The sequence below is a fragment of the Balearica regulorum genome, chromosome 20 (genome assembly GCF_011004875.1).
Source record: "Balearica regulorum gibbericeps isolate bBalReg1 chromosome 20, bBalReg1.pri, whole genome shotgun sequence".
Lineage (NCBI taxonomy): Eukaryota > Metazoa > Chordata > Aves > Gruiformes > Gruidae > Balearica > Balearica regulorum.
The window spans coordinates 12,559,688-12,583,983 of record NC_046203.1 but is presented as its reverse complement, the minus strand read 5'-3'; the positions used below and the strand labels follow the sequence as shown (position 1 = coordinate 12,583,983).

The following is a 24,296-nucleotide window of genomic DNA, read 5'->3' as shown; positions in this document are numbered from 1 at the left end:
ATCAGCCGCCCCACACACAGGCGGACAAGAGACACGTCGCGTCCGCCAGTGCGGCAGCGTGGGGGTGAGAGCAGATGGACAGCAGCAGTGCAGGCGCAGACGTCAACAGAGCTGCAGCCGTATGTGCTCGGCAGCTGGAGAGCGCCTGGGGAAGGCTGGTGCGGTGCTGCTGCTGCTGCCCCGCAACGGGGCCGAACGCCAGGTCAGGAGTATCCGTGTCTGAGCAAAGAGAGATTCCAGCACCGCCACCATGCTGCCCACCACTGCAGGCAGGCAGAGAATGGCCCGCCCGGGGCTCCCAGGGTTCAGGAGGCTGAAGCCCTGCGCTGAGCCGTCACCCTCCTCCCTCGGGACAGGACGGGCAGTCTCCAGGGGAGATTCACTTCGCTCACTGCGGGAAGCCCCGGCGCTGCCCCTGCTCCCTCCCAGGCAGCAGGCACGTCCCACGTTCCCAGCACACTGCTGAGCACAAACCACCCATCAAACACACAGCTAGGGCCAGATGCAGGGCACCACTGCGCAGCTCAGCTCAGCATCCCTCTCTGAAGACACCGACGGCATCAGAACATCGGCAAAACAGTTCACAGCTCTCTCGCCCGGCTTGCGCCGTCTGCCACACATCCTTCCCATCCACTGAGGCACAGACCAATCAGCAGCACAGAGCAATGGCACCCTGGCAGCCACAAAACTTCTAGGAACTCAGAGATCTCTGGAGAAAATCCTAAACGGCCGAGCCAAACATCCACGCAAGGTGGTGCTCGGGCGGGCCAAACCCTTGTTTTACTACAGAGCACTGATGTGCACTAAACTGGTAGAGCAAGAGCTGCACTGGTTTCCACTGGGACCCAGACAGCGGCAGTTCAGACACCCAAGTCCCTGCAGATCTTCCTGTACCCCGCAGACTGTGAACGTCCACCCAAACCTCTTCTCAGGGAAGGTCTCTCTGACACCAGGGAAGAGGGTTCCCATCAGACACCTCGTTTCTGCTCAGAGCGAAGGTCTCTTTTTGGGAAGGGCTCTTCCCCTTCTGCTTTTCTCCCCCTCCTTGCTCCGAGACCTGCCTGAGGTGCAGCACAAGAGGGGGATGCCCCACTCGGGGCCGGCTCTGTGTTCACTGCTCCCGGAGGTGAGGAGGGTTAGAGGCCCGTGAGATCGACGATGGCTTTAATAAAGATGGCGTCATCACGCACGTAGGAGTTCTTGGCTTCCATCACGGAGACAGGGCAGAACAGCGGGCAGCCGCTGGCAATGTTCATCTCTGTGATGGGTCGCTGGAAGGAGGAGGATGTCACATCAGGTCGGAAGGCATCGATGATGTGCTCCCGGTTGTTCTGATCCAGGAGCATCAGGGTTACCTGTGGGGAAACGTGAAAATATACGGGAGCGGCTGAATAAAAAGCACACAGAAACCCAGCCTGGTGACCTGCTCACTCAAGTCTGTGAAACGTGCAAGTGTTGTCGCAACTGTAGCTGCATCATGCGCCTACAAACCTGAGAAACGCCTGTAAGTAGGGTCAGCGGAGAGTGTCATCTCAGTGACATTCTGCAGAAACCTTCCCACATCCTGCCCTGTCACTGGAAACTTCTGTGGCAGCACGGGGCTGCCAGACCGACTGAAAACCTGCAACTGGCCAGCCTGGTGTTCGCTCCCAACACCAATACCCCATGCAGGTTCATTAAGTCGCAGAGTTGCTGTCCCCCTGCAAAGGCGGCGGCCCCTGTCTCTGCATCATTCCTTCACCTGCTCAGCCTTGAAGTGTTCTGCAAACCTGCAACATCTAAGAACTGCAATCTGAGCTTCTGACACCACGTGAGCATCAGCTGCACCCCGAGCACCGAGACTACGACAACCTTCCCTCGCCCTGAATTCACGCAGAGCCTCTGTTCGCTCTCCAAACATGCTGCTGCTCTCCCGACGCAGCCTCTGCCATGTTATGCCCCTGCCCTGTAGCACACTCGCTGCTTTCAGCATGAGCGGGGAATCCCCAGGGCGGCCGACATATCAAAGTTCTTCCTCCTTCTGCTCGCTAAGTAGGCCAGACAACGCTGTCTAGAAGCTCAAGTGGGTGCAAAACTAGAGAGGCACATTGCTGGGTGTAGCGGCTTTGTCCCAAACCCACCTTCTGGTTGAAGGGCCACCGCAGAAGCGCGTCGTTGGGTCCTTTCATCACCACAAAGAACAGGGACAGGTGGGTCCCACGCCCGGTGCCGTCCCCGTTCAGGTAGATGCGCAGACACATCTTGTAGCCGTACTTGCTCGTGTAGAAAGCTATCGAAGAGTTGCAAAACAGACAGAGTGAGCCTCAAAACCAGCAAAGCCTGGCACCAGCAGGTTCCTGTGAACTCTGAGGACTCTAAAATTTGGATCCTGGAAGAAGCCAGGTCTGGGTCTTAAAATACCCTGCACCATGGAGCTGGGTGCTTCCTGCTGCATGATTGCTAAAGGAGCTGTGGTTCACAGCAGTAATGCTGATGAGCAGGAGCAAAACCAAAAACCCCTGGCTGGGGGCAGAGCACCCTCAGCACTCGCTGCACCCTCTTTGGAAGCCGGCCGCCTCTGACGGGGCCGAGGCTCAAGCAAGCAAGCTCTGGCCTCCCGTCAGGATCCTGGCCGCCCTGCATGAGCTGGGCACTGCTGGGGATGGGCTCTGGGATCTCAGGCTCTCTCCTCCTCCAGCACTTCTGGGAGTGCCCTCTCGGAAGATGACCTGCGGCAAAGCTCCCTCTCACAGCGGCACAGAGCTGCCTGCCTCAGGCCTGCCGAGGCTCAGCAGCTTCAGGGCATGGGCAGGGGGTCAGAGACGGTATTTTACTGCGGGACTCGGTGCGTTTTTTATGACGACCACTAGCAGAGATACTGTGCACTTCCATGGGGCAGGGAGCAAGAGATCAGAGCTCTGTCACCCGCTCCCCTCCCAGCACTCCCCAACTCGCCTCCCCTAATCCTTCCTCTCCGCCTGCTGCACCCAAAGGCCTTCAGGGCAGGTGCCACCCTCTGATAGTCCAAGCAGCACGTCCTCAACTGCCCACCCGGGGCTTCTCTGCACTCCCGTAACCCCGTGAATGTAAAACCAGGCAGGGAACTGGAGGACGGATGGCCCCAGAGCAGTGGCAGTACCCAGGAAAAGGAACCGGGCAGCCAGAGCGCTCAGCACCTTGTGCACCGCACCGCTGGCCCAAAGCGGTGAACTGGGCATCCTGCATCCCACTGGCCCGAGCAAAGGCAAAGCGCCTCAGAAGCGAAGCAAGAGCCCAGCGAGCCACCGGGCAGCGGCGGGTGGCCTTCCAGCGGGAGCTTCGCTTTGGACTGTCCCCATTCGCGCCTCTGACAAACCTTTCTCGTGCGGATTTGCCTTTTTGAACTCACGATTTTGCCCTTTGCAAATAATTCTGTGGCAATCGTGTCCTCACAATGTAAGCAAGCGGGAACTACTTCCTTCTCTTTAACACTGATTTCATTTGGTATTTCTCTGACTTTACGTTTAAATGCAAAACAATTATACTCATTTCCCTTTTTCATCCCATTCGCAACCCAGACCTCTCTCCCCCCAGCTGTCTCCTTCCCAGGCTGAACAGCACTAACCTATTTGCTTCACTTTCTAAGATAAAAAAACCCATCTCCACAAGAAACATTTGTTTCTCAGACTAATTTTCTCAGCTAAAGCAGCACCAGGAATGAGGAGCTCTCATCTAAATGACACAATCGACTACTGTAGGAAACAAGACTTTGTACTTTGCACTTACAAGGTAAAAACAAAACTCCTGCCTTTCCAGGAGCAGTCCCAGCACCAGGCAGAGGCAACCCTCACCTTCCAGTCCCTCCAGCCACACACAAGATTTTCATCAGCGGATTGCAGAGACCAGCCAGCAACACAGAACACAGTCTGGCGGCCCACGAAGGAGTTTGTCCTTTGATGAAAGCTTACAAAAGCCCTGAGCCCTGCCTTTGCTGCCCTGCCACCACGGCCAGGCGCGGGACGAAGACCGGCCAGCACGCAGCACGGAGGAGGAGGAGGGATGAGCAACCACGAGCTGCAGTTCCGGGAGGAACTGTGCATTGGGAGCACGGCCCAACAGATGCCTGGGCAGACAAAGCTTCTTGCATTCAGAGAGGTTTCACCCCTTTCGCTCCCGTGGGCTGACTCTGATACTTATATCCCTCCCCCAGCTGACTTATTTCTCCAACCTAGAAAAACAAATCCCACCCCTGTGAGGACCCCCAGCTCCTGGAGGGGCTGGAGGAGCCGCCGAGCCGGGGCACGGCGAGCCGGGGTGCCCATGGCCAGAGGACGAGAGTCAGCTCCGTCCAGCATCTCTCTCCAAACCACAGCCCCTGGGGACGTTCAGGTCAAGCAGCTCTCGAGCACTGTACAGGAGACGTACAGGGTGCAAGAATTAAGGTCCTCTAAGTCAAACAGAATAGATCTGAAGCAGATTTGTTCACCCTGGGAAAAGGAAGGAAGCGCTGCCCTTCCCGAAGGGTCGGAAAGCAGGGGTTTTCCACAGCTGCTGCTGACTTTTAAAAGGAAATGCTAATTGCATGTGCACACTTTCAGTGGCAGTTTAGTTCCCCTCAAGAAGGGGAATCCTTTTTGCTTTCAGTTTTTCAAGAGAAAAAGGACTCTGAACAGCCTTCATCCAGAAAACATTTTAAAATAGTTTTAAAAATTCAATTGCTTTTATCTTGTGGCCTGGCCACAGCCTGGTTTTTCGCAGCTCCAGGAAGCAGGCGTAAGGTACGTGCTCCAGGCTTGCATGCAGCTCTGGGCATTCTGAAAAAGCTCTCCAGCGCGCTTAGATCTAAGCGATTCCTGCTCGGGCAAACACAAACTCCTCTCCTCAACTGTTTTGTTGCAAGGTGAGCTCCCCACCGAGCAACAAAACTGTGTGAAGAGATGGTTTCATCTCACAGCTGCGAGCCTGGGAAGTGCTTTCATAAGCGAACAAGCCAGATCGTAACCTCCCGCTCACTGCCCAAGATTTTCTTTTTTTTTAAGAACAGGAAGAACAGTGCTGGGCTGGGGCAGTTCTGTAAGGAGAGCCCCTTCCTCTAACAGATATTCGAGCACTTCCCTAGATATGGTTTGGGCTTTATTTAGACACCACCTCTTGCACCATCATGCTTTAGGCACCAAAATATATTTCTGGAGTTTTAATATATACTTCCTCCCTTCCTTAACCATTTTATTGCTGGTTTTATGGTCTCTGAGTATTTTAATTCTAACTGACGGGTTATGCAGTGCTATTCCGGAGCTAAGAGGGCTGCATTTCCCATTACGAGAAATTAAAAAGGTGTCCTACAATCAAACAAACATCTCAGCAGCAGTTTCATTTAACCCGATGCTAAAAACAAGTGGTTCAGGCTCCCTGGGGAAGGGGGACAGAACAGAAGTACATCTGCATGGCCAGCACCTCCCCGCTAAGGATGCCGCTGCAAACCCCACACCCAGCTGAGACACAAAAGGCTTTTGCAATTTTGCAAATTTGTGGGCAATAACCTGGAGAGAAGATCGCAGGAGAGCGGCCTGTTATCGCCTCCTGACGCTTCCTGGCAAATTCTGTTATCTTCCAGATGAAAACACCATCGTAGGTGGAAGCTTCCATGTTGCGGATCTTTTCCTCCATCTCAGCCATGGCCAGATCTTTGAGCCCAATGCTCCTTTCCAGCTGCCGGACCTGCTCAGTGGGACACACGGTGCAGCCTGGTTACAAACACGTACCGCTGTGAGCCCCAAGAAAGCCGGCAGACACCAGCATCATCAGGACAACTCTTTAAGCGAGAGACGTTCTCCAGAATTGACAGGGGTCAAGGGAAGGAGAAATTTAGCATTGTAAGCCAGTTCACTGAAGCTTCCTTTCGAACCCTCTCATTCTGGAGAAGATACATCGATACGACTCAGTGCTCGAGCTGGAAACTTTCCCACAATGAACAGAAAAATCCTCCCAACGAGCAGCGTAAGAAGTGAGGATGGGGCAAAAAAACCCCTTCAAACAACTCAGCATTGTGACAAAACTAGATTGAGAAAGTGAAGAACCTACACCCAGCCAACAAGGTCTCCAGAGGGTTAATCACTGCTAGCTAACATCACGCCAATTTGGCAGCTCCCTCGCCGAGGTACGCTGCAAACTGCACAACTCCCAGCTGCCAAGACAGGCAGCGCCCAGCAGGGACTGTGCTGGAGCATACTGGTGCAGGCGGCTTCTTCACACCTCCAGACCGTGCTTGGCACGACACTGTGACGCAGCATCAAGGATTACTCTCCTTTGAAAGGTCTGGAAGGTGGTCAAGGATTCTCGGATTCAGAGAGATCCAGGGACACATTGGGCGCTCCGTGTCTCGTTAGAAAACTTCACCTAGGAACAAAATCTTGGTGTCTGCATAACTTGATTGCTAACAGAGATCTGAACGCTTTATGCATGTCAGTTTAATTTCCGTCTTTTCCAGTAAACTTTTGAGGGTTGGGCACAGGCACAAATGATAGTTTAGTTCTGCCTTCAGATTTGTGGAGTTTCAGGGCTAGGTGGTGAAGCTTTGGTAGCTAGTAACATTTGGAAAGGAAACTGAAAACAGTCTCTGCTCAGGGTGTTGGAAAGCCCAAGCCAGTGGTTACACACCTTGTTACTCAGCGTTTCGATTTTCTCCTGGTCTAGTTGATGTTGCCGACTGTAGGCTTCGGCCGTTAGAGACACTCTTTCCACCTCCCGATTGAGCACGCAGACAATGTTCTCAAAGGTCACCGTTTTCCTCTCAAGAGCCTCACATCTTCCCAGGAGCTCCAGGGACCTGGAGAGCTCTGACTCTGAGCACAGAGAGTTTGCAGCCAGTAGCGGGGAGCTGTTTTGTGACGAGGAAAGGGCAGGAAGGGGCTTGAGGTCCCCAGGCCCAGCCTTGAGGCTGAGCACAAAACTCAGCAGCATGTAGAGATGCTCCGCCAAACACTTGCTTTCGTGTTCTGGTAGCTTTTCATTTTCCACCTACATGAAGAGAAATACATCACCCGTTCAGCAAGCTCAATCTACACTGTCACCATCTACAGAACAAATTCCTCCTCTTGAGGCCACAACATCAGCTTTAAATTATAAAGGGGAAAAAAACAAAGATAGATAGTTAAAAAACCTGTTTTGGGGTGGGGGTGGGTTTTTTTGTTTTGTTTTAGAAATGCTGTAATCGCATACAGTGACAGATGCTTAACGTTTCCCCAGCTGCACACACTGTTCCACTCCATCTTCCTCCGTTACTTCCCAAAAGGGTTCTGTCAGATGTACTTAACAGCACCGAAGGCCAAAGCCTCATGTAATGCCCCCGAGGAGGGATTTCTATGAACATCACCAGTAGGAGCTGGTAAAACTAAGTCACATGGAGAAATACGGCCTGGCTCTAGCAGGAGAGCAAGACACCATACAGCCGAAAGCAGCATAACGACTAGAGTCTCAAAGCACTTGGGGGGTTTCTCGAGCAGGAGGTTTCCTGCCACATTAAATTCATTCTCTGGATACCCAAAACTCTGGGCAGCAGGTGATGTTAAGCTCCATTTGCAAAGGGTTTGAACCACCACTTTGTTTAAATATCTGAACGCAAACATCTGTAACAGTTTGGGCAACAGCAGTTTGCAAGTTAAGTCTAACACTGGGACTGAAAACAAGTCCCAAGATAAACATCAACAGACAAGACCTTACCACCTCAGCACATCCGACAACCTCAAATCTGCAAGGCACTTTAGATCTGCCACAGGTCTTCACGTGGTCCCGAAACTAGAAAGGAAGGGAGGCAATGTTAGATCTTACGTGTCCCCAGCAGCTCCCTTCCCATCCCACTGACGTCTAGGAAACTGCAGATGATCTCAAGAATGCCCAGGCCATCGCTAATCACTACCTGCCAAAGTGCATGGTTAAACCTGGACGCTGCCTACCACTAGGCAGGACATGCACTGTAACATAAACGTAGCTCTGACATCTGGAAGGAAGTTTTATTTCTCTTTTGACAACTAGGAGGTCTCACTTCTCACCTGCATATGCAAAAAAAGAAAAGCCACCAGCACAGGTACATGTTATGGATGCTGAGCAACAAGCCTCACGGAGGACAGAGGAAGGGGAGGCATAAGGAACAACCCTATGAAACAGCCATTTAATTCTCTGCACTTCATGTAACCCTGGTTGTGATGTGCCACAGCTTGGTATTTTTACGTCCAGCTAAGCATTATTAAAAAAAATAAAAATCTGAGAATAGAAAGCTTCCTGGTGGCCACACCTGAGTATTTACAGCGGTTCCTGCAGGTCCACCTGTGCAAGGGAAGATGCTCTGCTGGGTCCAGCACCTCCTCACTGGGGTGCCAAGGACACTGCACCTCCGCCACCACGAAGAACCGAGGCCAAAGCTGGATATTTCTACAGAGAAGTGCCACTAATGCCCCAGTCGCCAAGATGACTCGTTGGGTTCCCACACAGTGCATGATTAATGCTAACAAGCCATGGCACATTATCATCTTGTTTTTGATATCCGTCTCATCATCAGATATCAGTGGTCTGTCCTGAACAAACACCATATTCCACATTTAACACCTACATCTGCTACAACAGATGTCGATTAAAACTGGTTTTAAACCACTTTTTTTAAAAGCTTCTAGATCCATCTGGCTTGCTTCATGAGTCACATTACTCAGTTACAATGGCTGCAGCTAATCAACAAAAGTTTGGAGTGAGATAAAAGAGGGAGTTAATATTTAAACAAAGGAGAGATCACCTAGGGGAATCCTACAAGCCTAGTCTCTGCCAGGCTGCGGCTCCAGCCTGCAGACAAGCACATCTGCATCCCAAGGCCCCAGCACAAAGTCCTTCCTTCCACTGCCCACCGAGCAGAACTCTTTGATCATCTTTTTGTTGCTTCTCCCCCCTCCCATCCTGCTACAAGGGCCTTTGGCAACAGCGCTACTGAAAATATTTGCCCGTAGCAGGCAGGACGGTTTCAGATGAACATGCTTTTTTGAAGATGTTTCCCAAAATTTTGATTTTCAGACTTCTGAGCCTCGCTCCAGGAGCCAGCAGCATGCAGGCCCTATGGACATGGATTCCATTAGATGATTAATTAGAAATAAATTCATTTAACTGCAGATGGGCTCCCTTTCCATAATCGCAGCAGTGGTTGACAGAGCTGCTTTACATAGTACACACGGACCCTTCAAACCCACGAGCATGCTTTTCCCGTGGAGGCTCTACACCCAAACACACCGCTCGCGGAGCGGTGGCGTCGGCAGCACTAACACAAGACTGCGAGTGTGGATGAGTCACGTGCACTCGCACCCCACCAGCGTTCTGAGCCTTACAGAAAGGTCACATCTGTCCTAACGGCTGCCACTGAATTGTTTTCCCCACTCCACTTTCTAACAGCCCCGGTTTTCCTCCTCGCTCCAAGAGCGCCGGTGCCAGCCCATCAGGACCCCAAACGCCACGGCAGCACACGGTTCACCTTCTCCCTCGGAATCTTCTTCCCGCAGCCCTCGCAAGTCAGTGGAAATTCAGGGCAGACTTCGTCATGAGCCTGTAAAAGAATCAACAGGAGAATATTTGGTCTTCTAAATAAAAGCTCCAACGAGGTTTTGTGATGACTACATATCAACAGGGGTAGTTTTATGCTTTATGACAGAAGAGCGCTGTATTCTACCAACTTGTACTCAAACCTTGGTCATGCTGATAATTCTGTGTGCTGACTCATTTGTGCGATCTCCAGGCTACCAGAATTTTGGGTGCCTATGTAGCCTCAGCCTCAATTTAAAAGCTGCTATAATAATTTTTTAAAAATAATAATAATCAAATTATTGCTTTGATGGACAAGATAATTGACAGGAAGCTCCATTTATGGCTGTCAAGAAAACACACGTTCGGGCAGGTTGAGTGTTGTCAGTCACTATCTCAGCAAGATAATATGAATAATTTTTCTGCTGTAATGGTTATCAGTCAGCTGAAGTATGAACCCATAGCCTTCTCATCACACGTTGGGCTGAGCCGTCTGATTGTATCTTCACTTTCGAATCAGAAAACCATTTTTCAACCAGAGAGAAAAATACTTTAAAACCATTTCATTTAATAGTCCCTGCACACAAGCACCCAGCTCTGCAGCAAGAGCACACGCAGTTTGCGTGGCAGCCAGAAAAGCTGAGCAAACAATCAGGGCAACGCGATACTCTGCCCTGAGCGGATAGTCGGGCCAGCGATAGAGGCTAAATTGGGAATGCTAGAATATGCCTCTGCTTTCTGGGTCATTTCCATACTGCTTAAACCTTCTCTTTACACACCAACCAGTTGAAAGAAGGCATTGTAAATGTCATGAGTATGCAGGTCAAAATTCAGATTAAAAGATAAGCGCATTGTAAGATCCTGACATTGTAGTAACAGGGGGAAAAAAAACCAACCAGAAGCATTTATAAAGTAGTCATCTGAAACCAAAAGCTTTGAAAACTCGGGTCACATTTATTCTTTATTAACACAAGTTACTAACTGCAGCGGGGGGAAACATGCACGAACTTAAATACTGTCACCACATCAGAAACTGGAAAGTGAAACCCATTAGTGGCTCAGCTTTGGCTTCTTCGTTACTCTCTCCTTTTTATACTTTAAATGAGTAATCAGACTCAGAGCCTCACTGCACTGTCCCTGGAAAACTGACCGGCCAGCCTCTGCAGTTCGGCTGGGCAGCGCTGCCTGCACGGATGCCGCTGCCTGCATGGACGCCGCTGCGTGCGGAGGAGGTGGAGGAGGCAGAGTCCCTACCTTCATCCCACTTGCTCAGAGGGGCCGAACCCTTTCTTCTACCCACCTACTGCTCTCATGTTCTAGAAACACCAGATAGCATCTTCTCCATGACCCACAAAGCGCTGGCATAAGAACAGACAGTCTGGCTGAAGGAAGGAAACTTCACTGCAGAGACAACTATTTAAAAATGGAGTATTTAAAACTTATGTCCTCCTGTGCGAATGTGCTAGGCGTGAAAGCACCACCCCCTCTGCACTCCCCACCTCCCAGCATTTATCTTTCATCCCAACTCCACGCTGCACCACAGTATGACTCCTGACACGCAGGCAGCCCTGCGAAGCGTGCCCAGCTTGCAGCACAAGAAGGGAAACCAGCCTCACACAGCTCAGCTGAAAGTGCAACTGGTCCATATGTAAATTGTTTAAGACACCCAGAAGCATTAGCTCCAACCAGCACAGATCCAAACCTCTAAAACATTTTTGTATAAACAGTTTCGGGCTCTTCTGGAATCCCCTGTTCCTTCCCCCTCTACGCGGGTGGGTGTCTAAACAGAGACAGATGGTATCACTGACAGAAGAAATCCACCCCACCCAGGAGCTGAAGAGCAGGGGTTGGCATTCGAGCCTGATCTGCTGCACTCCACTCCCCCAGGAACGGGGCCAACCCTCCTGTTTACACCTTTCCCAACCCCACATCTGTGAGCTCCTGCAGCAGGGACCAGCATCTCCAACGTTCCGGCACTAGCCGTGAACATTTCGGGCAGCTTTGGAAAGCCATGACGGGGCTAGGTGAGAGCAGAATCACCCTCCCAAAGTGAACCTGCTGTGGAAATCGAGTCAGCTGGGGGGCAGAGAGAAGAATTAAAGCGGACCTGGAAGACAACGGCCTGGCTCAGACCTTCAGGGCTGCTCTCTGGTTACCTCAGCCTTGAGTTCTCACCCACCAGCTGTAAACTGGCCTGCAGCATCCAACAGCAGCAGGGGTAGGAAAACCAGACTGGGCAGCGTTAACAGCCTGCACAGCATCACCTCCCTCTTCCCACTCAATCAAAACCAAAGCCACCGATTGATCTGCACATCGATTTTGCTCCCTAAACACAAACAGCGAGACAACCCAGCAGCAGCCTGTACATCGCACGCAGCGAGCAGACCTGGCCATTCTCTGGGAGCTCACCAGACACCACTGCCGCCTTCGGCAGGACCAGGCAGCCTACGAGCACTCGCTCAGGACGCAGGCACTTGTGGGTTACCGCTGCGGCCACTCCGTCCTCCAGCCCCTGCCCATGCTACCAGTGCCAGCTGCAGCGGAGGGGTTGAACCCTCCTCCCCTTGCTCGTACGCCTGCCCGCGAACGGAGCTGCCTGTGCCACGCTGTAACGCTCTATGTAAAACCTCTTCAATATCAGGAAAGTAGAAAACCAATTTGCAGCATTTGCAGTCGTGGTTTCTCTCGGGACACTCCTGGGGTCACCCCTAGCACGAGCCAGCAGAACGGGCAGCTGCCTTCACGGCAGCTCTGCGGCAGCGAGGGCAGCGCATTTCAATGCAGCTGTGTAGAAAAGCACAGGCACATGCAGGGAAAAAGCGGATTTTAGCAACAGCAGCTGATCCCTGGAGGACACAGTGATGGTCTCCTAAGGAATGCCAGGATGAGCTGCTCTGCTGCGCCTGCACAAGTAAGACAAAGGGGAAAACTGCAGTTTAATCCGATTGCTGTTTCACCTCTCAAGGCTTTGCTAAACTCAACTTGAACTATGGAAGAGACTACTGCTGCAAATTGTTATCCCTGTATGATGGTGGCAGAGTGGGAATTACACCTGCTCCCCAGCTGCCACGCTCATAACCCGCCGCATCACCACAAGTCCGTTTTTATAGAGGTCTTGCAACCGCGTTGGGAAATCCACCAACGTGACACGACGCTCCCCCTCCAGCTAAGAGGCAAGGCAGGCGGCTGAGCAGAGCAACCTCTGAATCAGCTGCTGTGAGACGCCTCTGCCCGGGCCCGGCAGGGAGGGAGGTCATCGCAAAGGGCAGGGCTGGCAGAGGGACGGGATGCTGAACAGCCTCGGTGCGAGCTGCACGCCGCAGCTCTTCTGCAAACTGTCTCCTGCAGGTCGATCTTTGAAAGCCATCGGTCCCCTTGAGCGCAGCAACCACGAGCACAGACAAAGCGAACGGCTTGGCAGCAGGGACGGAGCAGGGAAGAGGAAGGAAAATTAACAGGATGGCAGAGGAAAGCCAGCAAAGTGGTGCAGGGCACACCAGGGTGCTGTCGGGGCTTTGGCAGTCTCCAGCCCCGACATTGCTGTGTCCAGCACACGGTGACTTTGGCATCTTAGCCTGGCTACAACAAAAAGGGTAGGCCCACAGAATTGTAGAGAAAACACTGAAAACGGGTCTCCAGTGTAAAAGAGATGCCTGTCTAGGTTTCGAGGGAACCTGAATCCCTTGCGCCAAGAAGCACGAGTTGCTTCACACACCTCTGCCAGGTCCGTGGGGGCTCCGGAGCCTCCAAGAGGGGAATGTGCCACAAAACACAGGGACTTTGAGATGTCCTGCTCCTCTGAAGTCAACATGCCCTTCTATGCTGTGTCTCCTCCTTGTTGGGGGGGAGCCCTAACGCTGGTTTTAAGCCAGGCCTGCTCAGAGCTTTCCCCACCCAGGTGGGCTAGGCGACCCCACACATGGTCTTTGCGCTATTGCACGGAGCCCAGTAACACAGGGCTGGAAAACAAGAACCCAGGCTGTAATTCACAGTGCCAGGTGGGAACAGGAGCCTCCTGAGACTGTCACATCAGCTGGTGCCAGACACAAACTGCTCCCTTTGCTGGGACACGCTGGTGACAGAGATCCAAGCAAGTCCACTTGGCATCACAAATAATTAAACCTCAAAGAAAATGTCAAAAACAAAGATTAAGTTCCCATCAGTAACTGCTTGTGGCTTTAGTGGGCACGCGTATGGCAGCGATGGCACGGGAAGCCTGCACCGCCTTTACCCTGGCTGTCCAACGCCACGGTGTCAGCTGAGCTGAGGACAAAAGCTGGCAGAAGAGACGTCGGGGTTCCCAGGAGCCTCACTCACGTCTCCTTTCAGAGCCAGCAGAACAACTTTTGCTTTCAGGTTTCTATGGTTTTGTTCATTGGCTTTTAGGGCCAATTAGACAGACATTTGATTTGGAGTTTATTGGTAGAGGGACATCGAGGCAGCGTTAAGAATGTGGAAGCATGAGCAGGTTTTGAAGAAGGCTGAAGGTACAAGAAAACATTTGAAAGCAGCAGCAGTTTTTCTAACATTTCTTAAAACACTCTGCCTTTCCGTTTGCTTTGAACTACACGACCTGTGGGATACTCCAGGATGCTGTTTCCAAATCTCTCCATCACCCCAGAGGAACAACTCTCCTAGGCAGACTCTAGTCTGAAACGGAGCAGGGCTGGACCCCCAGAACATTTTAGATAAGCCCGAGTCTGAACCTGACCTGGCCGGGAAGTCAGCTGAAGCCCGTACACCACTGGCCTTCGCCTCAATGCTAGCTGCGCTGCAAAACAAAAGGACTAAATCTGCTTGCCAAGGAAATTAAAAATTATAGCGTTGGACTACACCGAGTGTCCGTAAACAGCCGGCTGACATGTAAGGGAGGGTTCAAAGCAATCGGGAACATCTGATCAGAGATAACTCCACAAGTCTTCTAGGCTACAATTAACAGTTACAGTCACGGTTGTGTCAAAAATGCCCAAGATGAGCTCTTCAAATCTAATGAGGTCACTGCTTGAGAACAACCTGTCACTAGGGAGTGAACGCCAATCATACCATCACACTAATGGTGCCAGGCGCCGCCGTGTTGGTATCATTGATCTGAATTCACCTCCAGTAGTTATTTCTGACAGCCGGCCGCTGTCGTTGGCTGCAGGAGATGCTGCAGTGCTGGCGGCTGTGCTCCAAGCACACTGAACGCACTGCCCATGCCCACCGCATCCCAGGACAACACCCCTGGAGACATCCCCTTCCCTTCCAGCAGCACTTCCACCAGCACACAGAGCTTCGCCTTACTCAGATCAAAAGGGACGGCCTCAGGCTGAAGCCTCGCGGCGGGCTGCCTGACCTTCACGTGAGAAAGGGCAGCGTGGATACTGGCCAGGCTCTGCAGGTGTGGGCAGGGGCAAGGTCGACTCCTTTGCCTCGCAGGCAGCGTGGAGGTGCAGGCTGTGAACAGAAGGGCTGAACACCACTGGCACCCAGAAAAGGGGAGATGAGGAAAAAAACACAACAGGGACAGGTATCCTTCGCACACTGGAGAAGTCGAGCCTGTGGTGAGTGGCTTGCTTTCAAACCCCATCTCTCTAGGTTGTCAGAGAGTTGGAAGTGCCTCTTTACCTGTTACCCGAGGGTGTGTGACCATGGCTTTGGCTCCTGCTGGATACCTGGAGCCCAAGGAACATCTCCCTGGGTGCGAAGCACTGCCCCACCACCCCCAAAGCTGCATTCATGCTGAAGTTCCATCACGGCTCACAAGGGACACACAGCACTCACCTCAGCTTCAAAGCTCGTGACTTACAGCTTTTCATTTTCCAAGGGGCAGATGCCAAGACTGTTAATTAGGTGGGCCATCACAGGAAGGCTGAGCTGTTTTGAGAAGCTAAGAGCAGACCCTCTACAGCCGGGGCTTTCCAACCCCCTCCCACACACACTCCCCAGGGCTTACCTCCCACCACAGGCTTGGACGGGAAACTGCCTCGTGTCTGGGCAGCAGCTACATAAACCCGACTTCAGGGACTGTAAGGGAGGCCGGGTTTTGTTTGGGGACCTCTCTTCACTCTGGAAAGTAAAGATGTGTCCAATCCCTTTTTCCAAAGCAGGAGGTCCTTTTGGTCACCTGCAAAGTCGGGGATCCTCCCACAAGAAAGCGCTCTGGTCCTGGGACAAACTGCTGATCAGGCAGGAGCTGGCTGCAAACTGCTCTTCAACACCACACCATAACTTGGAGCCAAATCCTTCAGAAAGAGACAATAAATGCTGTACCTGATTTTAAGGCTGGTCACCCTGCTACAGCATCATCAAGTGTGCTTGCCAGAGCACTCAAAATGCTGTATCTCACGCAGACGACACCGCTATGAAACACTCCAAAGTACACTTTGGAGGCAACAGGAGCCAGGTGAAGTACCTTCAAAGACCAGCAGCTCTGTTCTAACCAACGTGCAAAAAGCTGAAGCTGAAGTTTTCAGCCTAAGCCGAAAATTGCCACCAAAAACTATCGGGGCATTCCTGGGACACAGACAGAAAGTGGGATAATGAAATGGTGAAGCATCATGAAGCAGGAGGACCCCCCGGCTCAGAGCCCAGCAGCACTTTTGAAGGAGGACAGTTTTCTCTGCGCGAGGGATAGTGGGGCTTCTCCAGCATCAAACAGGAACATTGGGCAAGAAGGGACTGCCCAGTCACCTTGTCCTCCTGGTCCCAGGCAGCCACGTAGCCCAGAAGGGGATGCTGACCTACTCTGTGACACTACAGCCTTTGGAGTAGCATCACCTGAAGTCCTGAGTTTTTGCACCTTCCAGGCTTCAACGAAAGTGAGCTCTTCAAAACCAAAGTGTAAATGAACTACAAGGAAAACACATCCCCCGCGGTCTGGATTAGGCTAGGTTATCACCACAGAGGACAGTCACCCATCCTCACCAGCTGAGCTCATCTGTTTCCTTAGGCCCCCCCCCCGCCCCCGACCAAAGCTTAGTTTAAATATTGCTGTCAGGATTAAGCTTAAAACTTAGTTCTCCTTCCAAAATTTAGACAATTCTATTTCCTTACATCTCAAATAATTCTGTATCTCCTGAGATGAACAGCGAAATAGTTAAAACCTCTGTCTGGGGTAACAAATGGAAATGCCAGGGCTGACCCGTGAACACCCCTCTGCAGCCCCCTCCTCCCATCCCAGTCCTGGGGGGGGGCCAAAGAAAGGGAGCTGGTGGTATGAGAAGCATAAATCAAAGGTATAGGAGAACCGAAGATATGTTGATAAAACAGAAGAGAGACAGAGGCAGTTGGAGGTACTGCCAGGCAAGAAAAGAAACACTCCAATGCTGAGAAACCGCAAACTCCCTCTACCTGGATAGCACAGGACGTGTTTTCTTGGTCTTTCCTTTTACTCTAATGGACTACTTTTCGTTTCTGCAACCCTCCTCAGGCTTTCCACCTGAATCTAAAGGCTCCTGCCCACAGCCTGCTTTTCTGTATGTACATTCAGGCAGACTCATCAGGAAACGCATACATGAAAACAGGTTACTGATTAAAAGGAAAAACCCTCCAGCCTCACCACAAACTGCTTTATCCAAATGCCACTAAATATTTACAATATTTACAAAGTCTAAAAAAATGCGTTTATAAACCCAGACATGTGCTAAGCACTTAAGATATTTTATAAGCTCCACACAGCTTTAAGCAGAAGCACAAGTCACGTCCAAGCAGACTGCACTCTCAGTTTTGTATGTCCCTTTGAGACCTGAACTTTAGCCTGCCTGAACAGAAAGCAAAACTGAAATCGGTTTTATTAATTTTTTTGAAGCTGAAGAGCTAGAAGCTTTTCAGCTGCAGAACATTTTTTTCCTTGTTCATGCCCTGATTAGAGTAGCAAACCAGAAGCGACAGTATCTCTTGATTTGTAAGTGGATAGCAGCCGAGTAAATCTCCCTCAGTACGAACACGCGATTTTTAAATTCGCAAACAATGAATTCGCTCTTAGGGACTTTCCATGTCCTGTCGGAAATAGCGCAGCGAGGGACTTTCCATAGTGGGAGCGCTGAGCTGCCGCAGGACGTTACACACATTGCTGGCTACAGATGCAACTGTACTGCACAAGGCAAACTCTGCTTTGCGGCACTGAACGAAGGCGGCAGGGATTAACGTTTGTCAGGCAGGGTTTAACATTAGTCCACGGTACCAGGAAAGACTCTGAGCTAACGCGGTCGTTTGACGCCTCCTTTCATCAGCCCTCCTCAGCCACACGTACCTTCTCCTAAGCTCCGACCCTATAGGGACAGCCAGGCCTGATTAAATGCCACCGCTCTTTGGCAGGCAGCTGGGAGGAGAGATAACACAAGCCAGACCTTGCTTCCTCCCAGCAGTTCCCAGGAAAGGATCAGCTTTTCCCGAGAGGGCACAGAATAACCTTCCCCCCATTAGACTGACTGCACCCGAGGTGGGCAGGAGAGACAAGCTCAGTCCTGAGACGAACCACCCAGCACTGCTCTTAGTCCTCACTCCCCTTTCATCACACCAGCCTGCCCCAAGACTAACTAAACCCGGGACAGTCAAGACCAAAGCTGCAGACCTGCAGCCCGAGCACTCCGGAGCTGCACCTCTACAAAACACACTCTGTTTTAGCAAAGCACCTCACAGGACCTTTTGAAGATTAGGTGGAGAGTAAAAAAGAGGCACGGCCTTATCAGTTCAGACACTCTCACGCAGTTGTGCGTAAGATCCTGGAGCATCATGCACACACACAGCCCTGCAAGACGACGACTTATCCCAGGAGAACTCGTTGCCCTTTTGAACTGTTAGTGCAAGTTCTGGCTGAACTCAAGTGTTCAAACACTTGTAAGACCACACAGGGAGGACCTTTGGCAGGTCTGACCTTTTGCTCAGCCCTGCAGGGACTCTTTGAGATTTTTTTTTTAAACAAGGAGAAAAAGTTCAGAAGAGCTCATCAGTCACAGCACACTGCCGACAAATAGAAATTGGTTTAGTCCAATGGAGATGAGCTCGCTTACCACAATCACCATTTTGAGCACTGCAGTGGGCATCAGACTTCTGGTCACCAGCAGAAATTACAGCGTGGGTCAAACAATCTGCAGGCACCAACAGCACAGCTTGAGCCTGGAACCACACTGTACCCCGAAATGCAACTCCCAAACTCGCGGTGCTGCATCAGTGTTAAGCTCTTAACTTGACGTGTTCAGTCATAATGTCCATACCGCGAGCCACTTACAGACCTACAAATGAGGGTTTCACAGCAGGAAAACCGTTTAGCACCCCACATCCCCTCATCTTTTGGGCTGAACTTTTAGCAAAATAAAGCAGAAGGTTTGAGACAGCAGGAGAAGGACGCAGAGGCACAGAAGCATCTCTCTGTTAACAGGCTCAGCAAGCTGGGCAGAAAACTCGAGCACGATCCACAACTGTTGTTTCTTCCTGCCACCTCGCAGTGGCACTGCGAAGAGAATCCGAGTATTAGCCTAGACAGACCCAGGTTAAACCTTTTCCTGACACACATCTCAGTCACAACCAAAGCGCCATGAACCATGGGCTACAATCTTTACCTAGGGCGAGCGTTAGAGGGAAATACAATTTATTCCTCCTATCACAGGCCCCCCCATGTGGTGGTTCTTCCATTCCAAGAGGGATGACAAAACCGTCCTTCAGGAGCACCAAAGCTTCACAGGTGAATATATATTCACTACCAACTGCCAACGCATTTTAACAATGCAAACTGCCACAGCAGAGTTGACTTGTCGGAAAGCACAGGGACGCACATGGCCCACCACCATCCTCAGCAAGAACACCCTTCTCCTGAGGCACGTTAGCTAAAGACCAAATGCCCAGGGCCACAGAAGAAGGTCTGGATTAAAGAGCTCCTCACGAAGAGCAGGGCTGGAAAAACCATCCTGTCCAGCAGGCTGGTGGCCCAGAACAGCTCAGAGCGACGGGTGGCCAGCCAGTGACCCGGTCCCACTGCCCTGGTAGCCATGGGGGCAAATGGCTGGAAACAGGATGGTGGCCAAGCCGCTTTCCCCAAGCTGATGGGTCTGAAGTAGGTTTTAGGATCACATAACACAGAGAACTTCACAACAATTTCCTGGCAGAGCACAGTTTCTTGACAGTTCGCTTGTCTTTTATAGTAGAAAGGAGCTGGAGACAGAGCGGGTGGTTCCCACCACGGCTGGGATGGGCTTGGTGCCTGCAATCACAGCAAATCTGAAATCGTTTCAGTCCAGCCTGTGCCCTCAGCCCGGCACACGAACCTAGCTCAGCCAAGAAATCTCCCCAGCTTACAGCAAAGTCCAGGGAGGTGGAAGCTCCCACCAACACTGCCAGTGTCAGCAGACAAGCAAAACCACCTGAGCCTTCCCCAAACACAGGAAAGAAAAAGGACGCAGATGTCGAAAGCCATGCTCCGATCTTTACCTCGTACTCTTTAATAGTCCCCTTCCAAGTGCAGCCAGCGTTAATACAGACAGCAGGCAGACTTTCCACCTCCCGACGAGCTGCGTTGTCTGGGAAAGCCTAAAATGGAAAAAGCAAGCAAACCACAAAAATTACTGAGGGCTTGCAGTTTTAGTCCAGTCTCTTAATTCTTCATTCAGACTTTATTAAGGCTCCTCCCAGGCCAGTTGCCACATCACATCCTAAAGGTGTGCTAATGGCAAACAGATCGTTACTACAGCGTTTAAGTAGGCCACCACTATATTATTGTCACCTGGATTTTAGAAGCTGGGGAGCCCACCACATTAATCATAACTCTCACTACTGAAGAAAATGTTTCCTAGGAATAAGGGATTCTCAGAACTTGTGTTTTAAACAAAAACTGCAAGTGGTGTTAATGACATCAGTGAGCTGCTTTATTATTTAAAATACATTTTTACTTACTGAGCTTGTCTCCAAAATAGAAATTCCTTCTTCATATATTCCTTCCTGAATACAGCTGGCACACTTCTGAGGTCCAGCACTAGCAGACAGAAAAATAATCATCAAACACAACAAAAAGAGACTGATTTATGATTTAACGATAAAGTGATTTCTGGTAACTTTATAAAATGAAAGCATTTTCTTATTTTTAATACACCACATTGAGCCTTTGCTCATGTGTATTTTCGAGGTCCGTTTCTAATTTTTTTTTCTTCTCCTGATTAACCGCTCCATTCAACTTCCCTCACTTAAAGGCAAGAGTGAGACAGAACATGAGGAAACTTTTCCGGAAGCCAGCACGTGCTTAAATTTCTCACATTTTGGCACAACAATTGTACGATGACTTTTTGGAGCAAGTTCCTTCAGTAGCTGTGATGAAGACTGAAGGAGACGGGCAATCCACCTGAATTGCCACCTGAAGGGCAAAAACAATCCGGGAGATCCTGGAAAAGGGAACTTTGAAGCAACGCCTGGAACAATAAAAGCAAGTCAGAGATTATACATTCCCTTAAGGAAGGCTTGATGCTGAACCTCAACAATTAAACCCAGCTTCCTCACTGAGAAGGTCCTGAAAATGAGACTTTTCTCTCCTTTTTCGCTCGAAAATACCTTTTCAAGCATTTTGTCTTCAGACAAAGAAAGTTACCTTATAATTTTCTTCAGACAATAGGAACAGTAGCGATGTCCGCACTGGGCTTGAAACGGCCTCCTCAATATATTCTTGCAATCGGAGCAGAGGTATTTGACCTCCAGTTTAGTTCCCAGGATCTCCTTTGCAAATCCAGGCTGGTTGAGATCCAAAGAGCCAGGCGGAGTGGAGTTTGCTGCTGCCATGTGAACAAAAAATTCTGGCTGTATCTCCAGAGCCTGAAAAATAAAAATATTTTCCCTGTTTGATTATAACTGGATGGTGGTAATTTTTTACATAAACTGCATTACTCACAGCAGTTTACACCGGCACCCAAAACCCAACAATGCAGGTAAACACACTGATGTAAACCACAAGTCTGGTGGTTTAACTCCACCTAGTTAAAAATGTGGAAAGAAACTTCACAGTTAATTTTAGAATAAATCCGGAATAAAGAGACGGGGTGGACAGACCTCGCTAAAATCCCCATCCAAGTTTATCCAAACGCAGCCTGTTCAGAGAAATCAAGGCTTCTGACCCAAAACAAGGTCAACAAACCATTCTAAAGCTGATCAGGGATCTAAGTAAGTCACCTCAGCCCACCAGAAACCTGCAGGCACCTGCCGTGTCCCCGAGGGCCGAAGCTCGGCGGGGCCCGGGGTCCCCCAGCAGACACGCACCCCGATTTACCGGCCGGGGCTCCCCAGGGGGCTGGGAAACGATCGTGAGCGGCACAAGCAAATCGGAAGGGAGGAAGAGAACGAAATGCGTTTGTTGTGAGCGCTCAGGACGGTGTAACACGCGTGTCCCAGCTTCGCGCCCCGCGACTGCACCCCCCGGGGCGTGGGTACCCCAGGTACTCCCCTCAGAGCAGCGCGGCCGAGGTGCTTCTACACCGGCCATGTTTAACCGGGTCTTTAACGCCAAGTTTCTGTCTCAGTCGCGTTGAGACGGTCTGTTCCTCCCGGTTGTTACACGCCGGTCCGCGCACCGCCCGGGATGCCCGGGCAGCCCCCGCCCCGGCCGCCCCCTCGGGACAGGCCGCGGAGCTGGGCCGGCTGCCCCAGGGCTCTGGAAGCCCCCCCCGAGCGGAGAGCCCGCCCCACCGGCCGGCCACCGCCCCCACCGGGAGGAACGACCCCCGGGCTGCGTGACCTGGGGCAGAGCCCGGGGCTGCCCGCGCTCCGTGGGGAGCCGAGCCCGCCGCCCCGCTCGCCCGCATCCCCCGCCGGCGGGACGCTGCTGCCCCCTCGGTGCGCCCGCCGCAAGGAGGGGCCGGGCCGGGCTCAAGGCGGAGCGAGGCCCGGGGCGCCGCCGCACGGGGCAGGGCCCGCCCCCCCGCCGCCTCCTGCCCTGCCCTGCTCTGCCTTGCCCGGCCCGGCCGCCACTCGCCCCCCGCCGCCGTCCGGGTACCGCGGGGGGGGGAGGGGGGGGGGCAGCACCGCACTCACCGGCCGCCGCCGTCCGTGCCCCGCACCGGAAGCTCCCCAGGCCCCGCCCACCGGACACGTGTAGCACGCCCCGCCCCGCCGGGCCCGCTCGCACCAGGCCACGCCTAGCAAGGGTGCTGCCGCGCGACGGGCGGGGCCGGGGCGGGGCCGGGGCGGGGCCGGGGGCTTCCGGCGTCACGGCCACACTCCGCCCCCCCCGTCACCCCCATCTCGTCACCCCCCAGCTGTGCCCCCAGTCACCCCCACTGTCCCCTCTCCCTCAGCTCGCCCGTGTCACCTCCCCTCGGCACCCCGCACCCCCCCGCGCCACCCGGGTCACCCCGCCCTCTGTCCCTTCTCCCCCAGCAGCACCCCCCGCTGCCCCCCGGCCCTGCCTCAGGCCACCCCGCTGGGAACGGGCCCGGACCCCCCGACCCCTCATCCCCGGCCCTAGGCCTGGGGCACCCTGGGCCCCGCCCCGCGGTCCCACGCTGCGGGACAGCCACCCTCCCACTGCAACCCCCTTCACCCGCCAGAGCGGGGTCGGGCCGGGCCGTGCGAGGAGCCCCCGGCCCCCAGAGGATTTATTTAAGACGCCTTTGGCCATTTCGGGCCCCTTACCTGCGCGCAGAGTGCCATGGCCATCCCGCGTCGCCCGCTCGGAGAGAAAGCGGACACCGGGAAGGACGGGCGGCAGCAGGCGGGTGTCTGTTTAATCAAAGGAAAAACCCAAAATGACTTGGGGGGAAACGCAGCCGCTTGCCATGCAGCAGTGAGGTCAGCACGAGGTGCTTTTTGCAGGGGAACTTGCTCGACAAAAGGTCACAACGCAGGTTTTCTCACCCGGGGTCCCCAGCCCGCGGCTGGAGCCCTCCCTGCGCTGGTGACGAGGCAGTGCGGGGGCTTGGGGGGTTTACTGCCGCGCCAGGGCTGGTCTCGTTCTCACCACGCGGGGAATCACCTGGTGCCGGGGAAGTCCTCCCCGGTCAGAACCAGGCACGACCGGTTTGGTGCTACCCCGACGGAGCGGCTGAGGCGTCTCTCCCGGTAACCCCGGCTGCGCAGACAGCACCGCTGCAGGACGGCAAGGGCAGCTCACCGTGACCCCACGCTGCATCACGGGCCTGGCCCGGGAGGCCCCGAGCCCTGCGTGCGGGGCCACGTGCCGCTCAGGCGCCCGCTGAGGCGAGGTGCTCCCAGCAGGGCCGCGCCAGCGATCGCAGGGGCTCCCGTGGGGGTTGGGGCGCTGGACAAGGTGCACCCCTGCGCTCGGGGCCGCATGGCGCAACTCAGCTGCCCTAGGATGGGCATCACTGCACGTCCGCGCTGGCACCGCTCCACTCCACCGCAACGTCCCTGTTCCCCACAGCGCCGTCTGGGAAAGCAACTACGAAACCCTCTGTGTTGCTCAAGTTGTTGGCTGGCTGATGAAATCCAGGGAAGAAAACCCCCTTCTCCGTTTCCTGAAGTAACGCTGACCCTGGCAGCAGTGCCGGGGCAGGACGCGCTGGCCCCGAAGAGGCTGCAAACCTTCAGCAGCGCCTTACCTGAAGCGCCAGCCGGGGGACGGGAACCACCTGGGGCCACTCCGAACAAACCTGCTGTCGCAACACCGGGCTCGAGGAGCAAATTTTGCAATAGAGAGTAACCCACCTCATTAACGTTCCACTTCCACGGCCCAGAACCGCTCTCCCCAAGTCCCCCGGGGCAGCCAGCGCCCAGCGCGTCACGCTGACGGAAGCCAGGGACGGGCGCCGGAGGGGAACCCCCCGCGCTCTCGGGGCGCCCCATTTCTGAGCAACACGCGGAGCCCGGCCGCT

At 53.0% G+C, this 24,296-nt stretch overlaps 1 protein-coding gene across 1 annotated transcript; it reads right to left on the bottom strand.

Annotated features, from left to right (window-relative positions):
- Window positions 1–706: 706 nt before the first annotated feature.
- On the bottom strand, window positions 707–24,296 carry TRAF2 (TNF receptor associated factor 2). Its single transcript, XM_075772820.1, is given in 12 exon segments — window positions 707–1,355; window positions 2,121–2,269; window positions 5,499–5,676; window positions 6,616–6,975; window positions 7,678–7,752; window positions 9,464–9,535; window positions 19,918–20,016; window positions 20,380–20,458; window positions 21,065–21,285; window positions 23,098–23,184; window positions 24,024–24,234; window positions 24,236–24,296. Coding segments are annotated over 12 exon segments (1,782 nt in total). The 5' UTR covers window positions 24,268–24,296; the 3' UTR covers window positions 707–1,136.